We start from the raw sequence: 20,110 nt of genomic DNA, 5'->3' as shown, positions 1-20,110 counted from the left end.
TCTCCTGCATTATAATCACTACTTTGGAGTAAAGTAAACTAGAGAGAACAGAACAATGGCTGGGTGAGTCTGCGTGTGTAGTTTGTATGTAGGAATGTGTTTTTAAAAAAAAAAAAAAAGCCAATGCACTTTCATAGTGTTTGTGCTTTTATTGTCTCTATGTAAGCACTCATAGTTTACAGGTTCATAAGTTGCATTTTTAAACATCATATACTGTGTATATAATGTATACTGTGTTGTGGTTTCATTGAAGCAGCTGTAAATGTTATATTGCGTCTGCGTCTGTCAAGACCTGTAACAGCAAAGAAAAGACTGCTATTTTTATATAGTTATTATTAATGCCTGTGCTCTGGTCCGATCGCATATATCACATATAAATACCGGGAGGCGCTAGCAAAGATCTTTACGACAGCAGGCACTGGTGTCGTACCGCTTTTGTCAAAAGGGGGCGCTACAATCAACAAAAACTGAAACTTCCTCGTAGTCACAGAAGAAATTCAAACTCTGAATTTTGATATTTACAGTATTGATGAGGTGGCAGGGTCCGCCACATATATACAAAGTCGAACATTATGAAATTCTGTTGTCCTTTCAGGTCAGTTTGTTTATTCAGTTTATTCAAAGCAAAGACAGTTTGTTTATGTAGTTTGTTTTGACATGAATAAAAATCAGTGAGTGAAGATCTTTCTCTTCTGATTAAACTATTCTCCAAAACTACATAGTGCTCCTTTAATATCAGACGATTTAAGACTCTAAGTACCTTCCATATGGGTGACTTTCACTTTTACAAAAGTAATATTTTGGAGCGAGTATGACTTTTGGGAACTTTACTTTACAACACTGACCCTTAAATCCCTCCTAGTAGCCAACTGAACGACCCAAGACCCCTTACCGGTCCATGGTCCAGTGGAGTGAAACTAAGAGCATCCGAGGCGGTTTAACACTGAATCTAGTGACGTGTCGGGTCATCATTGGGGAGGGGGGGAGGGCAGATAACTTTTTTATTTTTTTGTATCTATATATTTCAGGGGGACGTGACCCCCCGCCTCCCCCCTGTGGCGCCGCGCTGCCACTTGTGTCGCTCCCCTCTGTATGAACCATGCATGTCCCGTCCGGCTGCAGCCTGCCGGACTCATGTGAGATCACTGCGTTAGTTGATATCACCACATCATACACGGAACATCCCCTCTGAAAAAAACGCAGGGAAAAAAAAAATAATTAAAAAAATAAATAAAAATGGACCCGATAACTTTAACAGCAGGGTAGGAAGAAGAAAAAAAAAAAAAAAAACACGTCTGGCAGCAGTCGATATTAAAAACATGCAGAGGGAGACAAGCTCGGGGCCTTCCAGAGTCAGGAAAAAGACTTCGGACAGCTGCAGACAGGAGATGGGTATGGCATTTCTATTTTCCCCCAGCCCAATGATTTGTATATGAAAACATAGCGCTTTTATTCTCCCCCCTTCTGGGCTCTGCTTCTGAGTGATCAGCTGATGAAGAGACTAGCAGCTCGCCGCTATGCTGGCTTGCTAATTCTCTCCCCCACAGCTGCAGCCGATCCTGATAGCCAGCCTGCAGATTGCACTCAGGTAAATATCCTCCTCCATGTCTTTTCTTCTCAGGCTCAGGATTCAGCCAGGCTACATCGCATGGGAAGAGAGGAAGAGATGGATAAAAAATGTGTGTGCGTTTGGATGTGTGTGTGTCTGTGGTCTGTGTGTATGTGTGTGTGCGGGCGCGCGCCAGGGAAAGAGAGCGAGTGTCTGTGAGTTTTGTCTGTCAGTGTGTGTGTGTGTGTGTGTGTGTGAGCGGATGGGGTGGTGGTAGGGGGGGGGGGGAGGTGGGGGGAGGAGAGAGGAGAGGGAGTGTGTAGGTGTGTGTTGTAACAGATGAGAGGGAATCTTTGCCAGATTAGTCAGGGAAGAGGCAGGCTTGTTAGGAGATAGCACAGGCATGGAGCATCACATGCACACGCTGACAGCCCCTCCGCTCACACATGCACAGTCAATCAGGCGGCTCTCTCAGCTGCGTTATACATCTTTGAGGATTACCCTCTATCCCTCCAGTATTGCGCTGGAACGATTGCAGCCCCTTAGAGAGAGCAGCGGGGCTTTCAAAGCCCACATTTGAGCCGAGCGATGATGAGCAGGATGTCTATTGTTACCTCTGTAGTGTTGTTGTCTGCTCCAACTCAATTATCTGCCATGTCTTGTGTTTTATTTCCGAAGTGCATGCGTTTTTTTTTGTTTTGTTTTTTTTCCTTCTCCCCTCTATCATAATTCTTATTTCTGAGGGCTTGGATTGCTCTGTATTGTTTTCATAGTGAGCGTTCCTGCAGAATATAACATTTCAGCCTGCTTTCATCTCTGTCCTTGAGAAATACATCTTCACAAGCCGCACGCTCTTATTATATGATATTTGTGTGTTGTGTGAGCCTGTGTGATTGATGCATCAATATTCTGTTGGGATTGGACAGCATGCCTTCCCTATTTCCTCCCTGTTCTCTCCAGCTGGGCTGCTGCTGCTGCTGCTGTTGCTGTCGCTGGAGCTGCCCCTGTCTGCATGCATACTCATGTTTCTGGCCTCTAATTGCCTTTGTGGAAAATACAGTGGTTGCAGCAGATATTCGAAAGGGAGCGAGGGGTTGAAAATAACTCAGGATGCAGCGTGCATCCTCATCGAAAACACGATTCTGGCTCAGTTTTGTGCACAAACCAGGCAAATGTGGGTTAATATCCATTGCATTGATAGCATTTTTTTTTTTTTTTTTAGACTCTGTGCTTTGGTGTAACGCGGCTTCTTCCAAATGTATTCCCATTCTCTCTGCCTCCCCTCCATAATCATCTGACATCAAAGCCTCCAGATAAAATAATCTGCCCTAAATTTGCAGAGACAGCACAGCAGTTGGGGCGCTCCAGTCCATGCAAATTCGGATGCTATTGTAATAAATAAATAAACCCTCTTTCATTTGAATACAAAATCGTACCCTGTAATTCCGAATGCTTAAACTCCAGCCAGTATTGCTAATTAACTGGAGGCTGTGAGTGCCTTAATTTGAGGGTCTGAAGTGCTTCAGGTTTCTGTCTTTGTGGCAAATTAATGTCTGAAAGCATATAGTGTTTGCAGCAGTGTCTGAGCATCCCAACTGTCAAGGGGAAGTCAGAGGAAGAGTTCACATGAATGGAAAAGATTTTAAATGGAAATGTTGTTATTGTCCTTGTAATTCTGAGGTAGCTATGAAAGATCAACAACGAAGAACGTAACAGGGTCTGTGTGCACAACATATGTTCTTCTGCCTGGTATGTTTGTTTGAGTTGAGATGTCCCAACTCATCGCTCCCTCTTCCTGCAGCCTGAGACCAGAGAGAACGGGTCCCTGGAGGAGATGGAAGAGGACATCAGTCTGAAGAAACGTAAAAGCGATAATCATGGGGAGAAGGAACTGCAGGCCGGGCAGGAAACTGGCGAGAAGGTCAAAAGGAAGCGAGGACGCCCACCGGCTGAGAAACTGCCGCCAAATCCACCCGAACTCACCAGAACGCTGAGCACACTGGTAGATATGGTTATCAACTACAAGGACGGGTGAGGGCACTCAATTATGTCACGACACTGCGATGCTGCTGTTGATGTCATGTCAAGGCCAAGGTCCTTGTTATTGTTGAGTCCAGTAATAGGTACAAAATGACGACATAATGATCTCATTGTGCAACGGTATCAGATTACTCCTTATGTAGAGGGTACGAGGTATTTGTCATTTTCTAACAATGACAAAATGAAACTAGGTTTGAGACATTTTATGCTACATTCACAGAGTCTATTTTTAAAGATGGAGTGTGGAGGATGAATTGAGACGTCTCAGCATGAGGAATGAAGCTGCTCCCTAATTCATTATTCCATTATCCCAAAATACTAAAGAAAAGTACTGTATTTGATCCATATCAAATGGGTTAGTAACCTCAAATTTTGTCGTGCAGCTAGCGGTCCAGACTTGGACCTCAGGGACCAGATGTGTGTTGGTGTTTACACCACGAGCACAAGAGCACACTGGGGTTAGCTGGTTAGCATTCTAACATCTTTGCAACACAATAAATAGACGTACAGTGAGGCTTTGAGCTAAATGCTAACATCGTTGTACTAACATGTGCACCAGATGTCCAACAATTGTTAGCTGTAAGCTAGGTAGCAAGCGAGAGATACACCAACTGTGTGTGTTTGTGTTTAGCTCAGCCTCTGACTGACCTCAGAACTCACTAGAAACTCCGGTTCTCTCTGTTATTTCTCTCCAGTCTCTTCTTTTTCCTCTTGTTTCTGTACATTAATGGTGTACATTCATTATGGAAGTGCATTGCTTAACATCAGAAAAAGAAAAATGGATGAGTAATATATTATGACACGAAAAGTTTCTTGTTTTAACAACTTGTTTCCAACTCATAACAAGATATTTTCGTGTTTTTACGAAACACAAACTTATTTATCATGTTGCAACATAAACGTTTCATATTATCAAATGAGAACGTATTGTTGTAACATCAAAACATGATTTATGTTGTAAAATATGTTGAAACACTTTGTGTTATAACAGTAACTTATCACTTTAATACAAGATAAACAGTACATTGTTATAACAAGAAAAGTTTCTTGTCATAATGTGATTTGTTTGTTTGTGATGTAATAATGTGACAATATCATTATTGGCCATTCTGTGCTTCCATAATTGTTATGATCAAACTGTTTCTCGATTAAGAGATCATGTGAACTATCAAATTGTTCTTCCAGGTTGGGTCGACAGATCAGTAAAGGCTTCGTGCAGCTTCCCTCCAAGAAAGAGGTACCTGAGTACTACGAGCTGATCCGAAAGCCTGTGGACTTCAGAAGGATCAGGGTATGTGAAACACCCTCAGAACTCACATACAGAAATCATTCTTATGATATCATAGACATGTTATCTGCTGAGAGAAACTCAAATAAAGGGAGATGGAACTTCATACTTTTATTTTTTAGTTATTAGTAGAATAGGTTTACATTTTTTTTCTAATATGGTGCATTGCTGCAGCATCCCTTTTCGCACTGTGTCTTGAACGCTCCGTTTGAGCTACGGAGTGAGACATCTCGCCTCTATTCAATCTTTGGTGAGAATTGCATATTCGCATTACTCAACAGGCAGGATGTAGCCAATCAGAGGCAGAGTAGGGCGGGTCATGCCGGGCAAGGTAGTGTGATCTAAAATGACGCCGCTACAGCAGTAGCAACTGTATGTCTGCTGACTGACTGGAGTGTATATATTTAAAATAAATACTTAAAAATATATATTTATATAACACCTGTTACATAGGGACGCACACACAAGTTACGGAAGTAAAGGCTCGACTCCAAACCAGGCGTTTCAGGCAGTGCAGGAGCAGTGTTTTCTGTGGACTTTGGGCTTTTTCACTTTGCAGAACTTTTTACATGCACAAAAATGCTACATGACACAATAAAGGAAAGGCAAAAACCCAAAAAGCATAATATGACATCTTTAAGAATAACTGTAATAATCATACAGGGATGGTTGTGCTTGACGAAAAGTCAGGGAATCACAAAAATGATTAAACTAAATTTCATGGCCATCCATCAAAAAAAGAAGACTGCATCTTCATTTCTTGACATAAACCTATGTTCTACACACGGCTATCAGTCATCAACACCAGCTTAAACATCCTGCTTATTCAGCCAAAACTAAGTCACTAACAACAACAACAACAATAACACGCTTGTTCACTACGGAAAATGAGAGCTGTGAGGTTGGGACTGAGTAACACTTCAAGGGGTTTACAACATGAAAAAGATTAAAAACTGATCAAATCATCTACTTGTTACCTCAAACCAGTGAAATATGTATGCCCACATAACACTGAGGCAATTTCCTTTTGCAAAATTTTGTTAATTTAAATTGTCGTCTTTGAAGTTTAAAGTTGCAAACAGAATCAGTCTAAATCGTGACTCTCCTCCCAGCTGACTACATGTGGTCTTAAATTACAAACTCACCAGAGCAACAAAACAATATCCTAAAATAGAACAAATGAAGGATCGACCAAAGTGGCAAATGTAATACGCTGTTCTTCTATATTATGATTATTGTTAAATAAAGAGCCAAAACAGTTTCGTACTGTTTCACTCTGTTTATATGTGGCGGACCCTGCCACCTTTCCAGCTTCAAACAGTGTTCTGGAGACCTTATTTTCCTCTGAGAACTGCTTGTTTATTCATTTATGGAAAAAAAAAAATTCTGAGTTTGTCATTATTACCTCATTAATATTGTAAATCTTAAAATTCTAAGTTTTAATTTCTACTGTAAAACTACGTAATGCCCTTTTAAAAAAAATGGCAGCTGGGCCTGTAGTTTTTGGTTTCACTTCTGTTTATTTTGGTCATCGTTGCATGTATGTATATACATAAACTAACAACAACAACAACAACAAAAACATAGGATTTATTAAAGGATAAGTTCACCCAAAGATGAAAAGTCAGTCATTATCTATTCACCTCAATGTCAGTGGAGGGTCAGGTGAAGTTTCATAGTCCACTAAATATTTCTGGAGATCCACAGCGAAACCAAACCGACTTGAAAAGACGTTATTTGTGCCACCACTTCAGACGGGGTGCATGCACTTTTAGCTTAGCAGCTACAGTAAAGGTTTCAGTTTAAAAAGGTGTAATTAAGGTTTCTTTGTTTCTAAATCAATTTGGGATCTCGGGGCTTCAGGAGATTTGGAGTAGGCAGGACGAGCTGTGTGGAGCCATTTAATGTTTGTCCCCAGCTTTTTCTGCTGTTTAGGAGAATGCTGCAACGCTGTTTTGCTGTAAAGCTCCAGAAACATTTTGTGTGCTACAAAACTTCACCCGACTCTCCATCAGGTGTGGAGATAATGATTGAATTTTCATTTTGGTTGAGCTTTTCCTTTAAAGAAACATAAAAAAACACCATCAGATGTGTCTTTCTCTAAATGAGTTTCATTACACTCACCATGTACTCAAAGTGGCACCTACACTGACACCTTTAACGTGTCAGATTTCACATTAAGCTTAAAATCAGAAGTGGAATTGTTGATACAATCATTAAATTGAAGATGGCTTCTCTATTTATTAAGACTTGACTGACAAGAAAGCAGATAATAATGTTTAAGTACTAGTTATTACAAGTCTTTGCCTGTGTTTGTACTTTTGTGTTTTACCCTCTCTTAAATGCTGTAATGATGGCTGATTATTTATGACAGTGGTCACACTGAGGTTTTGATTCTGACCTTCTGCTTCGCAGGAACGTGTGCGTAATCACAAGTACAGGAGTGTGGGGGATCTGGAAAAGGATATTTTCCTCCTGTGTCACAATGCTCAGACTTATAACCTGGAGGGATCTCAGGTGAACCCGAAGGACTTCTTTCACTTGAAAGCTACTAAATTGTTTTTCACAGCTTCTATTCTATTATTGTAGTCGTAAATGGGCTTGGATGTCGATGTGGCGAATAACAACCCGTGCTCTGTTTATTTATCCGTGTGTGTGTGTGTGTGTGTGTGCGTGTCCATGTGTGTGTGTGTGTGCAGATCTATGAGGATTCAATTGTCATTAAATCTGTTTTCGAGAGCGCGAGACAGAGAATTGTCACAGACGAGGAACAGAAAGAGACGGTTAGCGCCAGTCACGGCGATAATGGCGGCGGAGCTGAAGACCAATTTGTTCCATCAGCAGGTGAGAAAAAAAGATGAGGCGGTTAAAAGAAAAAGTAATCTTTTTAAATTATTGTTTGCTGGCTGTTCTTACATTTCTGAACTTGTCTTTTGAATCGCTGCAGAATTTGAAGCACAGTGTTGTTGCGTCAGACTCATCCTGTTCTCTCTTGCTGTTACCAGTGAAACCATTACCAGTCCAGCTTAAGAAAGTGAAGGAGGAGGAGAGAAGCAGAAATACCATGGCCAAGAGGCTCCACAGTGATTTAGACAGTGATGAGGATCTAGAGGATAACACTACAAAAGACGAAGGTTGAACTGAAGGGCCCTCAAATTTTTTTTTGTATTCTCATTCATGTGTAATCTCAGCCGCATCCCTTTTCATTGGTTTCCTCATTGTCCAAGAAAATAAAAACGGGAGAGACCACTCAAAGAGAGGTCGCCTACTTATGGATCAGTGGCTTTTTCTTTTAGATGACTCATCCCAGTCAGACACGTCTTGCTGCACATCGTGCTGCTCTTTTTATTTCAGCTAGTCTTTTACAATAATGTTTTTTCTCTGCCTTAGTCCCTGTGATTGCTTCTGCAAATATTCTGTAAAAAAAAAAAACACACCAGTTTCGATGACTGTTTTTAATCCATATATTTGATTGTATGAAATGCCTTCATAATGTCTTGGAGCATGATATGTACAGTATATCTCTCCTGATGCCGGCTCCCCCTGAGCAGCAGCCGCTGGTGATAATGTTGACGAGGACGGAAGCACACGGGGGGGAAGGTGTTTTTAAAGAGGAACAAATGGACACTGTAAGTTTGTTTAAAATCTCTGAATGTGATTTTGGAGATGATACATATTTGATAAAAAAAAAATACAAAAAAACACAGTGGAAGTATGAAGTTTAAAGAGACTACAGTATACTTGATGGAACAAGTTTTGGTCTAATCAAGGGTACTCTAGTTGAACATTTGTATCCCTTGTGCTACAGTTTATTCACGTATTGTACAGTTTGTGTGAAAAGTAAGTAAAAAAAAATAAAGTTTCTTTTCATTTACTCTCCTGGCTGTTGGGGGGGTGGGGGGTGGAAGATATCGTTGTTAAGACAATCCCTGGAAACATGTATCACTTAAACACTTGCAAAATAAATTTTACCAAAAAGTCGCAAAAGTGGTTGGTGATTATTATCATTTTTAATAGTAGTAGTAGTCAATTTAGCAATGTAGTAGTGATAAAGTCACGCACACATCAATCTTGAACAGATAACTAGTCATCAGATGATAAAAAAAATACCTGATTATGAAGGTTTAAGTAAATCACATCCATTATCAGGCCATTTAACCTCTACATTAAGGAGCATTATTGCCTTCAGAGTGGAAATGCTGCATGTGATTTGTATTTTTGACAATGTGCCAATAGGTGGTGCAAGAGAACTACACGAGTGTCTCGTGATTTCTGGTTACTGGTATTTAAGGCCATGCTTATGTAACAGTGGCACCTTTCATTAAAGTCTCAGCCTAGTTGTTTGCAGTTTTACTTTATTCTCCCTATTAGGCTGTTCAGACCTGCCATCAACATGCATCCTGAGTGATTTCCCACCTCTCTTAAGCCTTTCAAACAGGGTGTCGTCACACCCTGATTGGCTGGGAGGGAAATGCCCCAAGCTGCTTCCACTCCTCAACTCAGGAGTCAGTCTCCCCACCTGTGCACAGGTGATCTGAATCCCCTGCAATCAGTCATGAGGGAAATCTGCCCAAACAAAGAAAAATAGCAAGTCACAAACGATTGGACTGCTACAGTGTGATCACACCCCTGGGACACATTGAGGACGCATTTGAGATACAATCGCTCAGACTGGCGGTCTTTGATGCCCTGGGAGAGATTCCCCAGATTCCCTTTAAAAAATCACTCAATTTTGTAAGTTGTTGTGTAAGGAGAAACTTTATAAACGTTGTGTAATGCTGCCTACAACAAATTCTTAGCCATTTAGGCCTTCCTGTTAATTCTGTAAATGTTCACCATGAATATACATTCTTTATTTGTGTACAAAGCAATGTCTTTATTTGAATGTAGAGTGGGGAAGTGAGATCCAATCACAAGTGGATAGCTGTAAGTACAGGTGTGAACACCTCCAAGGCGCACTGAAGATGCATGCATTCAGAGGTGGTTGGACCACATTCTTCAATTGCATATGGAGCGGGGAACTGAGTTTCTACCACAAGTGGACAGCTTGAGGCCCAAGACAAGTTGAGGACACATGAGTCTGTGCCGCGTGTGATCAATTTCTTTGACGCCCACAGAGAAAGCCCCCGGACTCCCTTAAGAAATTGCTCGATTTTGTGAGTTGTGGCGTTAGGGGAAACTTTATAAACTTTTTGAAACACTGTCTACAACAAATTCTCAGAATCAAATTCTTCTTGTTAATTCGGCATATGTTATACATTTAGATATTTCTTTATTTGTGTAAAAAAATAGGGAATAGGTAAGTAAGATTCAATTACACATAAGAATAAGAATATGACATGATTTGAACAACATTTGTAGAAGAAAGGTCGCACCAAACCCTGGTCTATAACACAACCTGTGATGCACAAAATTTAAAAAAAGTGATGTGAGAACACAAATACAAAGATAAAGTATCTTGTAATTGTCATTACCTCTACTGTTTGACCATAGTCTTTATGTGTCCTCACACTTTCTGTAAAGGGCTTCTTGCAAAAGCAGGAAGTTTCTTTTACAACAAATCCTGAGGTAGACATGCCAGTCCATTAAAGACGTGAGTTCAAGCATCCATAAAGCTGCAAGAATCCTTGCCCTGTGTGCTCACACTGTCTCTCTCATACACTTGAGTCATGTCCTCCATCCTACCGGTAATTGCTTTTTACGTCATATATCACTGGGACCCATCTGTGGCAGTGTCACAGCCAATCTGTGCCCAACCACCCCTGAAGCATTTCACTTTACAGTATCTCAGTGGGTAACATACCTTGACCAATTCAACTTCTGTGATGGTTATTAACCAAGATAAATCGATCAACGCAATAACTAATGGTATCAACACAAAAATGATCAGGTAAATCTGATCCTCATCTGGTCACAACAAGTAGTGACTGCTGTTGGTATAATTATATACAGTGCATGTGATCGGTTTAGTAAGTAACTGACAAGTTATGAGGTGAACTCTTACAGCTTTAAAGGAATAGTAATATAGACTGGAAGTAGAGTAAAATGGCGAGCATGAACCTCAAAGTTTAAAACAGTAATGTTCCTGCCAACACCTCCAAATCTCACTTGTTACAGTGACATTTTGCATTTTGTTTGTTTAATCTACATGTCATTTTAATACCAAAAACTTGTGATTTTAAAGATGTTGCAAGCCAGAACTACTGCCCGAAGCAAAAAACTAAAGTAAGAATCCCAATTTGACCTAGAAAACCTGAACTCTATGAGAAGTGCTATGAGGAGGCAGAGTAAAACACCCGGTTGTATGAATAAGCAGACAGGATTTGTTACTTACTAATCTAGATGAAATAATTCCCCTAATGAATGTCTCATGTCCCAGTGGTATGGGGGAAAAACATGAAGTGGGGAACAGACCGTCGCCCTCCATCGAGTTAAAACCTCAGTTTCTATCACTCTCCCTCTTCGCCTCCTTATACAATTATTCCAGCTGTTCCAGCATTAGCTGGGGACAGCGACCAGGTAAGAGAATGCCACATGGACCTTCATTTTTCCAGGAAAATATATAATATTCCCTTATAGGGAACCAATCTATACGTGGGTGGTGTCAGTTTTCTACAGCTTTTACGCTGTGCAATCAATAATTGATTCAGAGTAACTCCAAGCACTCTCCCACCAAGACGCTCACTAAGAAAGCGTATTTTCCAAACAGTCAACTATCCCTCTAAAGTTGCATTACATCATTTTGTTTACCACTAGGGGGCAGAACGGCTCAAAAAGTGTGCCACTGGAGTCTCTCTCTGACCACCTGTTGAATCCAACCTATATGAGGCCTGGTTCAGTCAGAAAAACATATACAGCTCTTTTGTCTCCATGATGTTCAACTCAATTGATCTACCACCTGTTTGCTTTGTTTCTTCACTGTTACACCCTGTAAAGGCAGCAAACAGTGGCCTTTTGTATATTAGAGAGCAGCTTCCAACAGTTTTATATTCGAGAGACAGAGCCGTTGGGATTTCACCATGTGGACGGGGAGGGGGGAGCTGAAAGCTACAGCTGGCTGCAGCCTGAGCTGATTCTCTGCAGGATTCTTAGTTCATGCAAACCTTTCACATTTCAGTGAGTCTTTTGAGTCACTGTTAATATCAAAAATATCATTCAGCGGCGCTTCAAACAGCTGTTGTTCCCAAAGTGAGTGGGTGTAAAATAATAATGTCTGTCTGAATATACAGTGCAGGGTATATGTGAGCAGGGGGGCGAGCAGCTGGTGGAAGAAGGTGTGCTTGCATTCAAATCTCTCATTCTTCATACAGGAACTCGTATCATTGCTAGGATATGAGTGAATGTGGTCACCTTGAGTGTAGTCTTTGTGGATTCAATGACATACAGTAGGCGTGTGAAGGCTGTTTAGGTTAACCAGGCAGAAGCACAAGTCAAGTGGAATTGAGCATTCTTGTCGGAGCCTCTCATGAGAAGCACGTGTTTCACAGGGGAAAAAAGCCTCACATGACACATGATGAAAGGTGCAACTTCCTCCCCTCACACACCCTCTTGTCTCTCTATATATACAAGCTTTTCAAGATGGGAGCTTCTGTATGTGACAGGAAAAAACATACATTTTTAATGCGCTCTCACACTATCGCAGCATTTTAAGTGAGACGGCTTAAGTCTTAATAAGCAATGAACACACATTTACCTGAAAAATCTCAGTAATAGATGATAGAGAAGAGCAAGTCTTAAGGCAGAAGAAAATTGATAGACAAGAACAAAATGGCGTCTGAGATTTTCCAATGAAATTTTTATAAAAGCAGCTCATTATTGCAGTGCTCTCTGACAGCTGGCTCAAGTCTGAAGGTCAGAGTACCAAGAGAGTGTCCTGCTGGCAACGATACTAGAGATTTTCTATTGCACAGACAAATGAATGGAAACCGATGGTTGCCTGAGAGACAGGACCTAAAAATCTATGTTTGGCTAAAGGCTTTTAACCCAAACAGAACCAAAAAAACAACCACGTTACCTGAATTCAATTCACAGGCCACCACAAACATGTGCAATGACAAAAATTACATTGATGGCCACATGACTTCAGAAGATCTGTCAGCTTCTCCTCTAGCTCTGCCCTGAGGTTGACATTTTTGATTTTGAGTGAAAAAACTCAACAATGGTTGGCTGGATTACAAATCATCTAGTTTCATGGTTTGAGTGTTTTTGTTTCATTTAGTTATTTTAGACTTAAAGCAAAAAATAATAAGCTTCAAGTTGGGTTTACATGCATGTAGCAGGGATGTGTAGACAGCTGGATTGATTAAAACACCTGTTCAGTCAGAAACGTGTGAGATGGACAACTGAAAAATACAGCTCGAACTTTCTTTACAATTACCCGATTAAACTGGAATGGCACTTAGTATAGCGCATACCTCCAGTCTTCTCTATCTGCATCTAATTGTACTAACTCATAGATACCAGCCACCGAAATACACCTGACTTTTGTTATAAATATACGTGCATTATTCCTTGAGAAAATAATAAAAATGTTGACAGAGAGAGAAAAAATTGCTGGATCTGGGAAACAAACAGACACAGCTGTGAAGATAACCTCCTTAGCAGAGGTGCAGTAAAAATAGTCTTTGTTTTACCGAGTGATAATATTCTTATCTGAATTACTACCATGTTCTCCCTACGTCTATATTCAAATCCCACATCAATCACCAGAAAGCTCGTGAGAACATCACTCAAAACGTCTCTGTGTTCCAGATCCAATATAAACTGTCTATCATCTTGTTCAGTCAAAGAGCATCTTGTGTGGTTTTCCCCTGGTAGAGTTAGATAATGAAAACTAAATAAATCAATTTACAGTATTGATATATGCTGCTCGACATCTAATGAAGTGTCAGAAGTGGAAAGCTCCTCGCAGATGTTTAGAGATTAACAACATCCTTAGCGTGGGGCAGCTAAAAGGCGTGGGCTCTTACAGTAAACAGCTCTGGGAAACAAAGTGGCACGTATGTCTTCTTGATGAAAATCTCACATAAAATGACACATAAACCTAATGGAAAAGCAGGGATAGAGATATAGCTGAAGGTAGATGCACTAATGGCTTTTGGAGATTAGTAGACCCAGAAGGTGACTTTAATCTGCTGAGAAGACAATCCATTTTCTTTTTACCCATAGGACACAGATTTAATAGATAGTTAGTGGGTTCCACATTTCACTAATCACCTGTAATATCAGCTGATCACATTTGGCCTCACTGCTTTTTCGCTGTCAGTCTTGGTAGGAAAAAATCACCACCAACATTTATCTTTGAGTTCATGCTTCAGTTGAGTCTGGTCGTTTTGAAGTTCTCATCATTGCTATGACATTATACCTTAATTTTGTCTATTCAACTAGTCCGTCCCTGCTGATGGTTGCGAGCTACTTTTGAAAAACCTACACAGACTTCATCAGACATTTTTCCTCCATGGCAGGAGGCCCAACTATTGAACAGCAGGTTTCAGAGTGCTGACAAGTTGGTTTATACAGAACAGTAAAACACATCAACTGTCTTCAGTCACAGCAGACATAAAAGTTGGACACCGTTATTCGACACAGCAGCTTGAGGAATAATGACCTGGATGTAAAAGTCAATATTTCGATTGCTGTGTTTCCTCTGCCTGTGTTGCTGTTTTCTGCTTCAGTGAGCATATACAGTGCACCCACAAATGTTATCATCTTGGTGACAACTTGAATGTATATTATGCAGATGGCAGTATACTGTACAGTTAAAGGATAACTACCGTTTTTTACAACCTGGACCTTATTTCTGGCAAAATATATGGTCATTTACTCACCCAGATAACTTTGGTGTCATTCGGCGTCGTTCGGACGAAATTAGATCCAGTGTAGCGGCGATATATCCATATAATGGGAGAGACGGGGCAGCGACACACAGCCTCTATATAACGCATTATCTGCCACGAAACTACTTCATTTCATCAATATTTTGTTATGAAATGCTAGCGCTATTCCCCTCTGAGTCCGGGCTCGTCCGTTATCAACATCCGGGGTCAAACTAGCAGTAGCAGCTACAGGTCATGGATCTATAATATAACCTGGATATGACGAAGCCTCTCAGCAGGCACGCCGATTTTTTCCAGTGGCCACTCGCGGTATTGCAACAAAAAATCCCATGGGGCCCAGGAAGCATTTTTCCCATAAGCCGTAATAGTAAAAGAGAAGCCTGTAAAACTGTTCTCAGGACACCTCCAGCTGTCACCACTGTTAATTGCTAATCTTTGTATTCCATATTTTTAAGTCATGGACTTTTAAACCGTCACAAAGTTTTGTAAAGGCCAGAAAAGCCCCCCCAAAGTCTCATTTTCCATGGTGACGTCACAGCTGTGTGCGTGCACTCCCAAGCGCGGTCGCGCTGTGTCTCGGGAGCGAGGATGCCTGTTGGCTGAATGACAGCTCTGAACGGGGCTAAACGTGGTGGGAAAAGTGAATTAAATGACTCCAGGGTGAGTCTTTTTCAAGACAGCGTTGTGATACAAGTTTCATATTTTAATGGCATGTATTTTAAATGCAGTTCTAAAGGTATTTTGGCGTTAAATCACCCGCTGAATGACCGCATTTTCACTTACTGCCAGTGCCACTGCTGTGGAAAAGTCTAAAAGTTATTTACCATGCATGTGATAGTGTCGGTGATGTGTGTCACCAGGGTCTGATGACTGTTTAATATCCTTTTCATCCTGTCATAACGACCTTTTATTACGGTTTGAACCGTCTCAGTCTGATGGCCTGGAATTATGCAGTCTGCAGCAGAGCATACTGATGATGATGCAAGTATAAACTACAACGCAATAAATAATAAAGATGAATAAAATAGAAAAATATAAGATACAATTAATTAAGAAATGCACATTTTACTTAAGTAATGTCAAAGCGTTCTCTATTTAAAGAAAGTAAGAAACAACAGTCAACATGCAGTCACATGTTATACTCTCACTTGGCTCTTACAAACTATTTTTCTCAGGTTTGCAGACTGTAATCACAAATTAAACAATTTTTACTTGGGACAGATTTGTTTGAGCCTTGGAAATATTTTACAATTATTTTTTATACATATACACAATCAACTTAATGCACATGAATAATGGCACTTGCACTTCGGTAGAGATATTTGTACTTTATTGGATTCGCACACAACATTGTTTACACATCACAGCAGCTCCGCCTGAAAGGGAGAGTCAGGATCCTGAATAGAGGAGACTGGACATGCTGTATCACTTTGTTAGTGTTTGGTGGAACATGTGCCATAATTACTGTGTCTCACATGTGTAGACTATAGTGCCATAAGTGTGTGATTTAGTTGAGTCACTGTGTACAGTATGAAACACTAAACAGACAGTCGCTCTGGCCACAGAAAAAAAAAAAGTTCCCATCTCTGTGGCACCGTGAGTCCGCGACACAAACGCGCCCCGTAACATGTAATCGGTGTTTTATGACAGATCGGACTACACAAATACACACAACATAACATGAATATGATAATCCATCGATCCACCGATTGACTTCGCTGAAACAAATGCATACGACCGGGAGGAGGGTTAGGAAAACAGCGGAGAACAACGTTTTATCCTTACTTAGAAATAATAAAACAACACAAATAAACCACGTGTAGTCTATAACCATGACTTTGAGAACATCATCGGTTGATGTGCGCTATAAATCCATCATTTGATTGTGTAGATCTGTCGTTACCGCTCAAACTCATCCACAAGCACTCATGAGCGCGCGGCGCTTATCCAGAACGCAATTTGCTCGTTCTCATTGCCCCAGGGCATGATGGGAGGCCCCAGAGCATCATGGGGGGTGACTCAACTGCGCATGCTCTATGGGCCCCATAACGCAGAAGTAAACCCGGAAGTCAGAAACTTTTTCGGCGTATGCGCCAGGCGAGCAACTCCGTTGAAATCAACGGCGGCCATTTTCCGGTCCTGTATCCACTAATAATACATCCATGCTACAGGTAAACAAGCCGCGCTGTCGCGGGTGCGCGCGCAGCTCAGAGACGACATCTTCCAGGTCAGAGGTAGTAGATCAGCCTACAGACCCCGGATGTTGACAATAGACGAGCCCGGACTCAGAGGCTAATAGCGCTAGCATTTCATAACAAAATATTGATGAAATGAAGTAGTTTCGTGGCAGATAATGTGTTATATAGAGGCTGTGTGTCGCTGCCCCGTCTCTCCCATTATATGGATATATCGCCGCTACACTGGATCTAATTTCGTCCGAACGACGCCGAATGACACCAAAGTTATCTGGGTGAGTAAATGACCATATATTTTGCCAGAAATAAGGTCCAGGTTGTAAAAAACGGTAGTTATCCTTTAAAGGTTTTCACTGACATTTGAGGCATTTTATGTGCATCACAGCGGAGATATTCTGCAGTCTGAGGTGCTAACTTTCTGATTTAACACCGTGGGTGTAATTGTTTGGGGTGTGCTGTGGAAACTGCCTTGTTGTAGCTGTAAATAATTCCCAGCCAGTTTGGCTGTTTTTGAAAATGGATTTTATGCAACTGTGCTTGTCACCGAGCTGCATCAAGTGAACCAATCATCTTCCCTGAAGGCAGCGAAACAATGATAGAAATCATATTTTAAGTTAAACCTGTTTAAATATACGCATCTTTATGAGATCGCTATGAGGTGAGATGACACGACATATCTTGGCGAAGGGTTAAGAGACTAGAAAAGATGAAATCGGTTGACATAAAATGGGATGAGAAATACGATTCGATTGAGATGGCATGACAAAATCAGATCGGGGAGATACGATTAGAGATGAGATGAAATGAAAGATGTGACACATCAAAATCAAATCAGGTGCCATGAGATTAGAAATAATATTAGATGGCATGGCATTGAATGAAACCAGATTAGGGGACTTAAAATGAGAGATGAAAATAAATAAAAAGGTATGACACCATAAGAAATGAGATTAAATCAGATGCCATGAGATCAAATGAAATGGCGTGACATTAAATTAGATGACATGAGATTAGATCAGACTGTGAGATGAAATGATATGACATGAGATCGGACCAGATAATATGAGATGAGATTAATTTAAATATTGCTCTGTTTTTGGTTTGACATTATTTTAGAAGTTTGAGTAAATGTTTTAAAATCACATTGATCCTTGCAGTAATATTTACTCCATACACCAGTAACTCACAGTCACGGTGCTCTTTACAGCAGCAATATGAATTTATGTCCCACAGGCTATTTTTTCCTGAGCATTTAGCATGATCCTATTATTGAAAGAAACTATGCAGACATGCATAAAATGCTTATAAAATATGGTTCCATTCAAATTATTGTCTCTTTAAAACCCAAGGACGTTAACCCATGATGCATTCTGATAATTCATATTCTTAAAGTTTGGACAGAAATGTGAATTATATGAGAATTATACAGTATGACCTCATCTCAAAGCTCATCCCTGATTTAAAAAGAAAAAAAAAGACCCTGAGAGATGGAAGTGTCACTGTATAATCCAAATTTACATATCTCCTGAGATTACATAATGATGTAAAAAAACACCCACCACCCTTGTAGTCTAATTCCAAATACTTTATACAATACAATCTGTTTCTTGTTTAAAAGAAAACACCCTTTTATTGAACGGGTAGTCGAGGCAGATTTGTGTTCATCATCTTCTCTTCTCAAGCTGCTCATGTGTCCCAGGATCAGAGAGCTGCAGGGTAGGGAGCGCTTCTCCCCAGAGGAACCACACACATTCCTGCTAGCTCTTCATAAGAATTGTCCTATAGACGAGCGCTCTTTGATCCCTGTCCTTCAAGTCCAAGCAGCACAGCCGTATGTATATCTTTGCACTCGTCAGTGTCAGCCTCCGTGGGTGCACTGTGGCTGCAGAAATGCTGCAAGGCCAATGTTGCTTTGACCAAGGACTGCTGTCTTCTACAACATACAACATGCTCCTGTATTTTCTTTTATCTGCGTATCTATATATAGCAGGAATAAAAGAAACAATGAACCCCTCCCTCACACATTTCTTTTCATTTCTAAACCAATAAAAGATGCACAAAGGGAAAATATGTCTTCATTTAAGAATTTACATTGATGGCATAAGTAAGCGAAGGATTCCTGAGATGTTTCCCCTTTTGAGATTTAATAAATTAGTATGGGTGCATATTAAAGTGTGAAGAGAAAAGAAAAGCAGTGAGTGGTATATTACTTAGTGAGTGAGTAATATACCGAGGGGAGTGCTAGATGTGGTTTTCCAAGCGTGTCAGGGGAGGTTTCTCCATAGCAGATTTCCAGGAGCCTTAGAAAATTGGTCTGCCTCACCATGCTTCAATAAAAGTTTAAACATATAATAATACATTTTATTTATAAGGTTCAAGTCTGGGATAGGTAAATGAGTGGAGGAGAGAGTCTCAGTTAAACAGCCGCTTTTAAGAACTGAGGCTTTGAAGAAGTTTGATCTGTGGAAAAGGCTGGACGATCACAATTTCATTTTTATCTGGAAGCTTTTGGCCATTTGCCCCGTGATTCTCAACTGTTTCTGCTATTCAAACCCATGTCATGTTTGATTCTTGGATAAATTATCTAATTTTAGCATTTTGGATGTCTTGTTTTCAGCAACATTTCCAAACCTAATTTATATCTGACATTTTGCATCAACTCTTGCAGCTCTGAATTCGAACCTTCTTCAACAAAGTCACCCTTTGGTAAATCAACATTAGATACAACTTCTTTTTAATTGTGATTTTAGGAACTTAATGTGATATTTCTGGCATAAAAACACAATAACATTAACTACTCTTGAGTCCCCCTGGGAGTCCCTCCCTCCTCCTGGGGGTTTGCCTAGACTCCCCTGCAAACACACCCATTCCTTCAATTGCAGGGCGTCACCATGAGATGGCGTTTCCCTCACAAAAAAACATATACAAGTTAAATACCCTTTAAACCTAAACCTTATTCCTTCTACTACATTATATCTCAGAGGTCAAATATTAGACTTTTATTCCATGACATTTATTTTAAAGCTAGTTAGTTTAGTTAGCATTAGGCCAACTTGTTACTTTACTTAGTTTATTCATGTTTTATATCATTAATCTAAAGTTGTAGCTAGGATATATTATGATAGGTTGAGCCACCCAGCAGTGTATAAAGCTATTAAAAGGTGTTCATCCTTTCCCTCCTGCAGCCCTAAAGCTATGAACA

At 40.4% G+C, this 20,110-nt stretch overlaps 1 protein-coding gene across 2 annotated transcripts; it reads left to right on the top strand.

Annotated features, from left to right (window-relative positions):
- The first annotated feature begins 1,251 nt into the window (after positions 1–1,251).
- Positions 1,252–8,858, top strand: LOC311274613 (putative global transcription activator SNF2L2). Of its 2 annotated transcripts, none has more exons than XM_084382427.1 (6): positions 1,252–1,588; positions 3,351–3,580; positions 4,775–4,880; positions 7,293–7,394; positions 7,577–7,721; positions 7,883–8,858. In XM_084382427.1, exons 1-6 carry the CDS (start codon positions 1,493–1,495, stop codon positions 8,014–8,016), a joined length of 813 nt encoding a protein of 270 aa, XP_084238553.1. In that variant the 5' UTR covers positions 1,252–1,492; the 3' UTR covers positions 8,017–8,858. The 2 variants fall into 2 exon arrangements, with proteins under 2 accessions (XP_084238553.1, XP_084238554.1); XM_084382428.1 differs by having other exon boundaries at positions 1,253–1,392.
- The last annotated feature ends 11,252 nt before the right edge of the window (positions 8,859–20,110 follow it).

This window comes from Pagrus pagrus, assembly GCF_965226575.1.
Source record: "Pagrus pagrus genome assembly, chromosome: 19".
Lineage (NCBI taxonomy): Eukaryota > Metazoa > Chordata > Actinopteri > Spariformes > Sparidae > Pagrus > Pagrus pagrus.
This window is presented reverse-complemented; position numbering and strand designations above follow the sequence as displayed.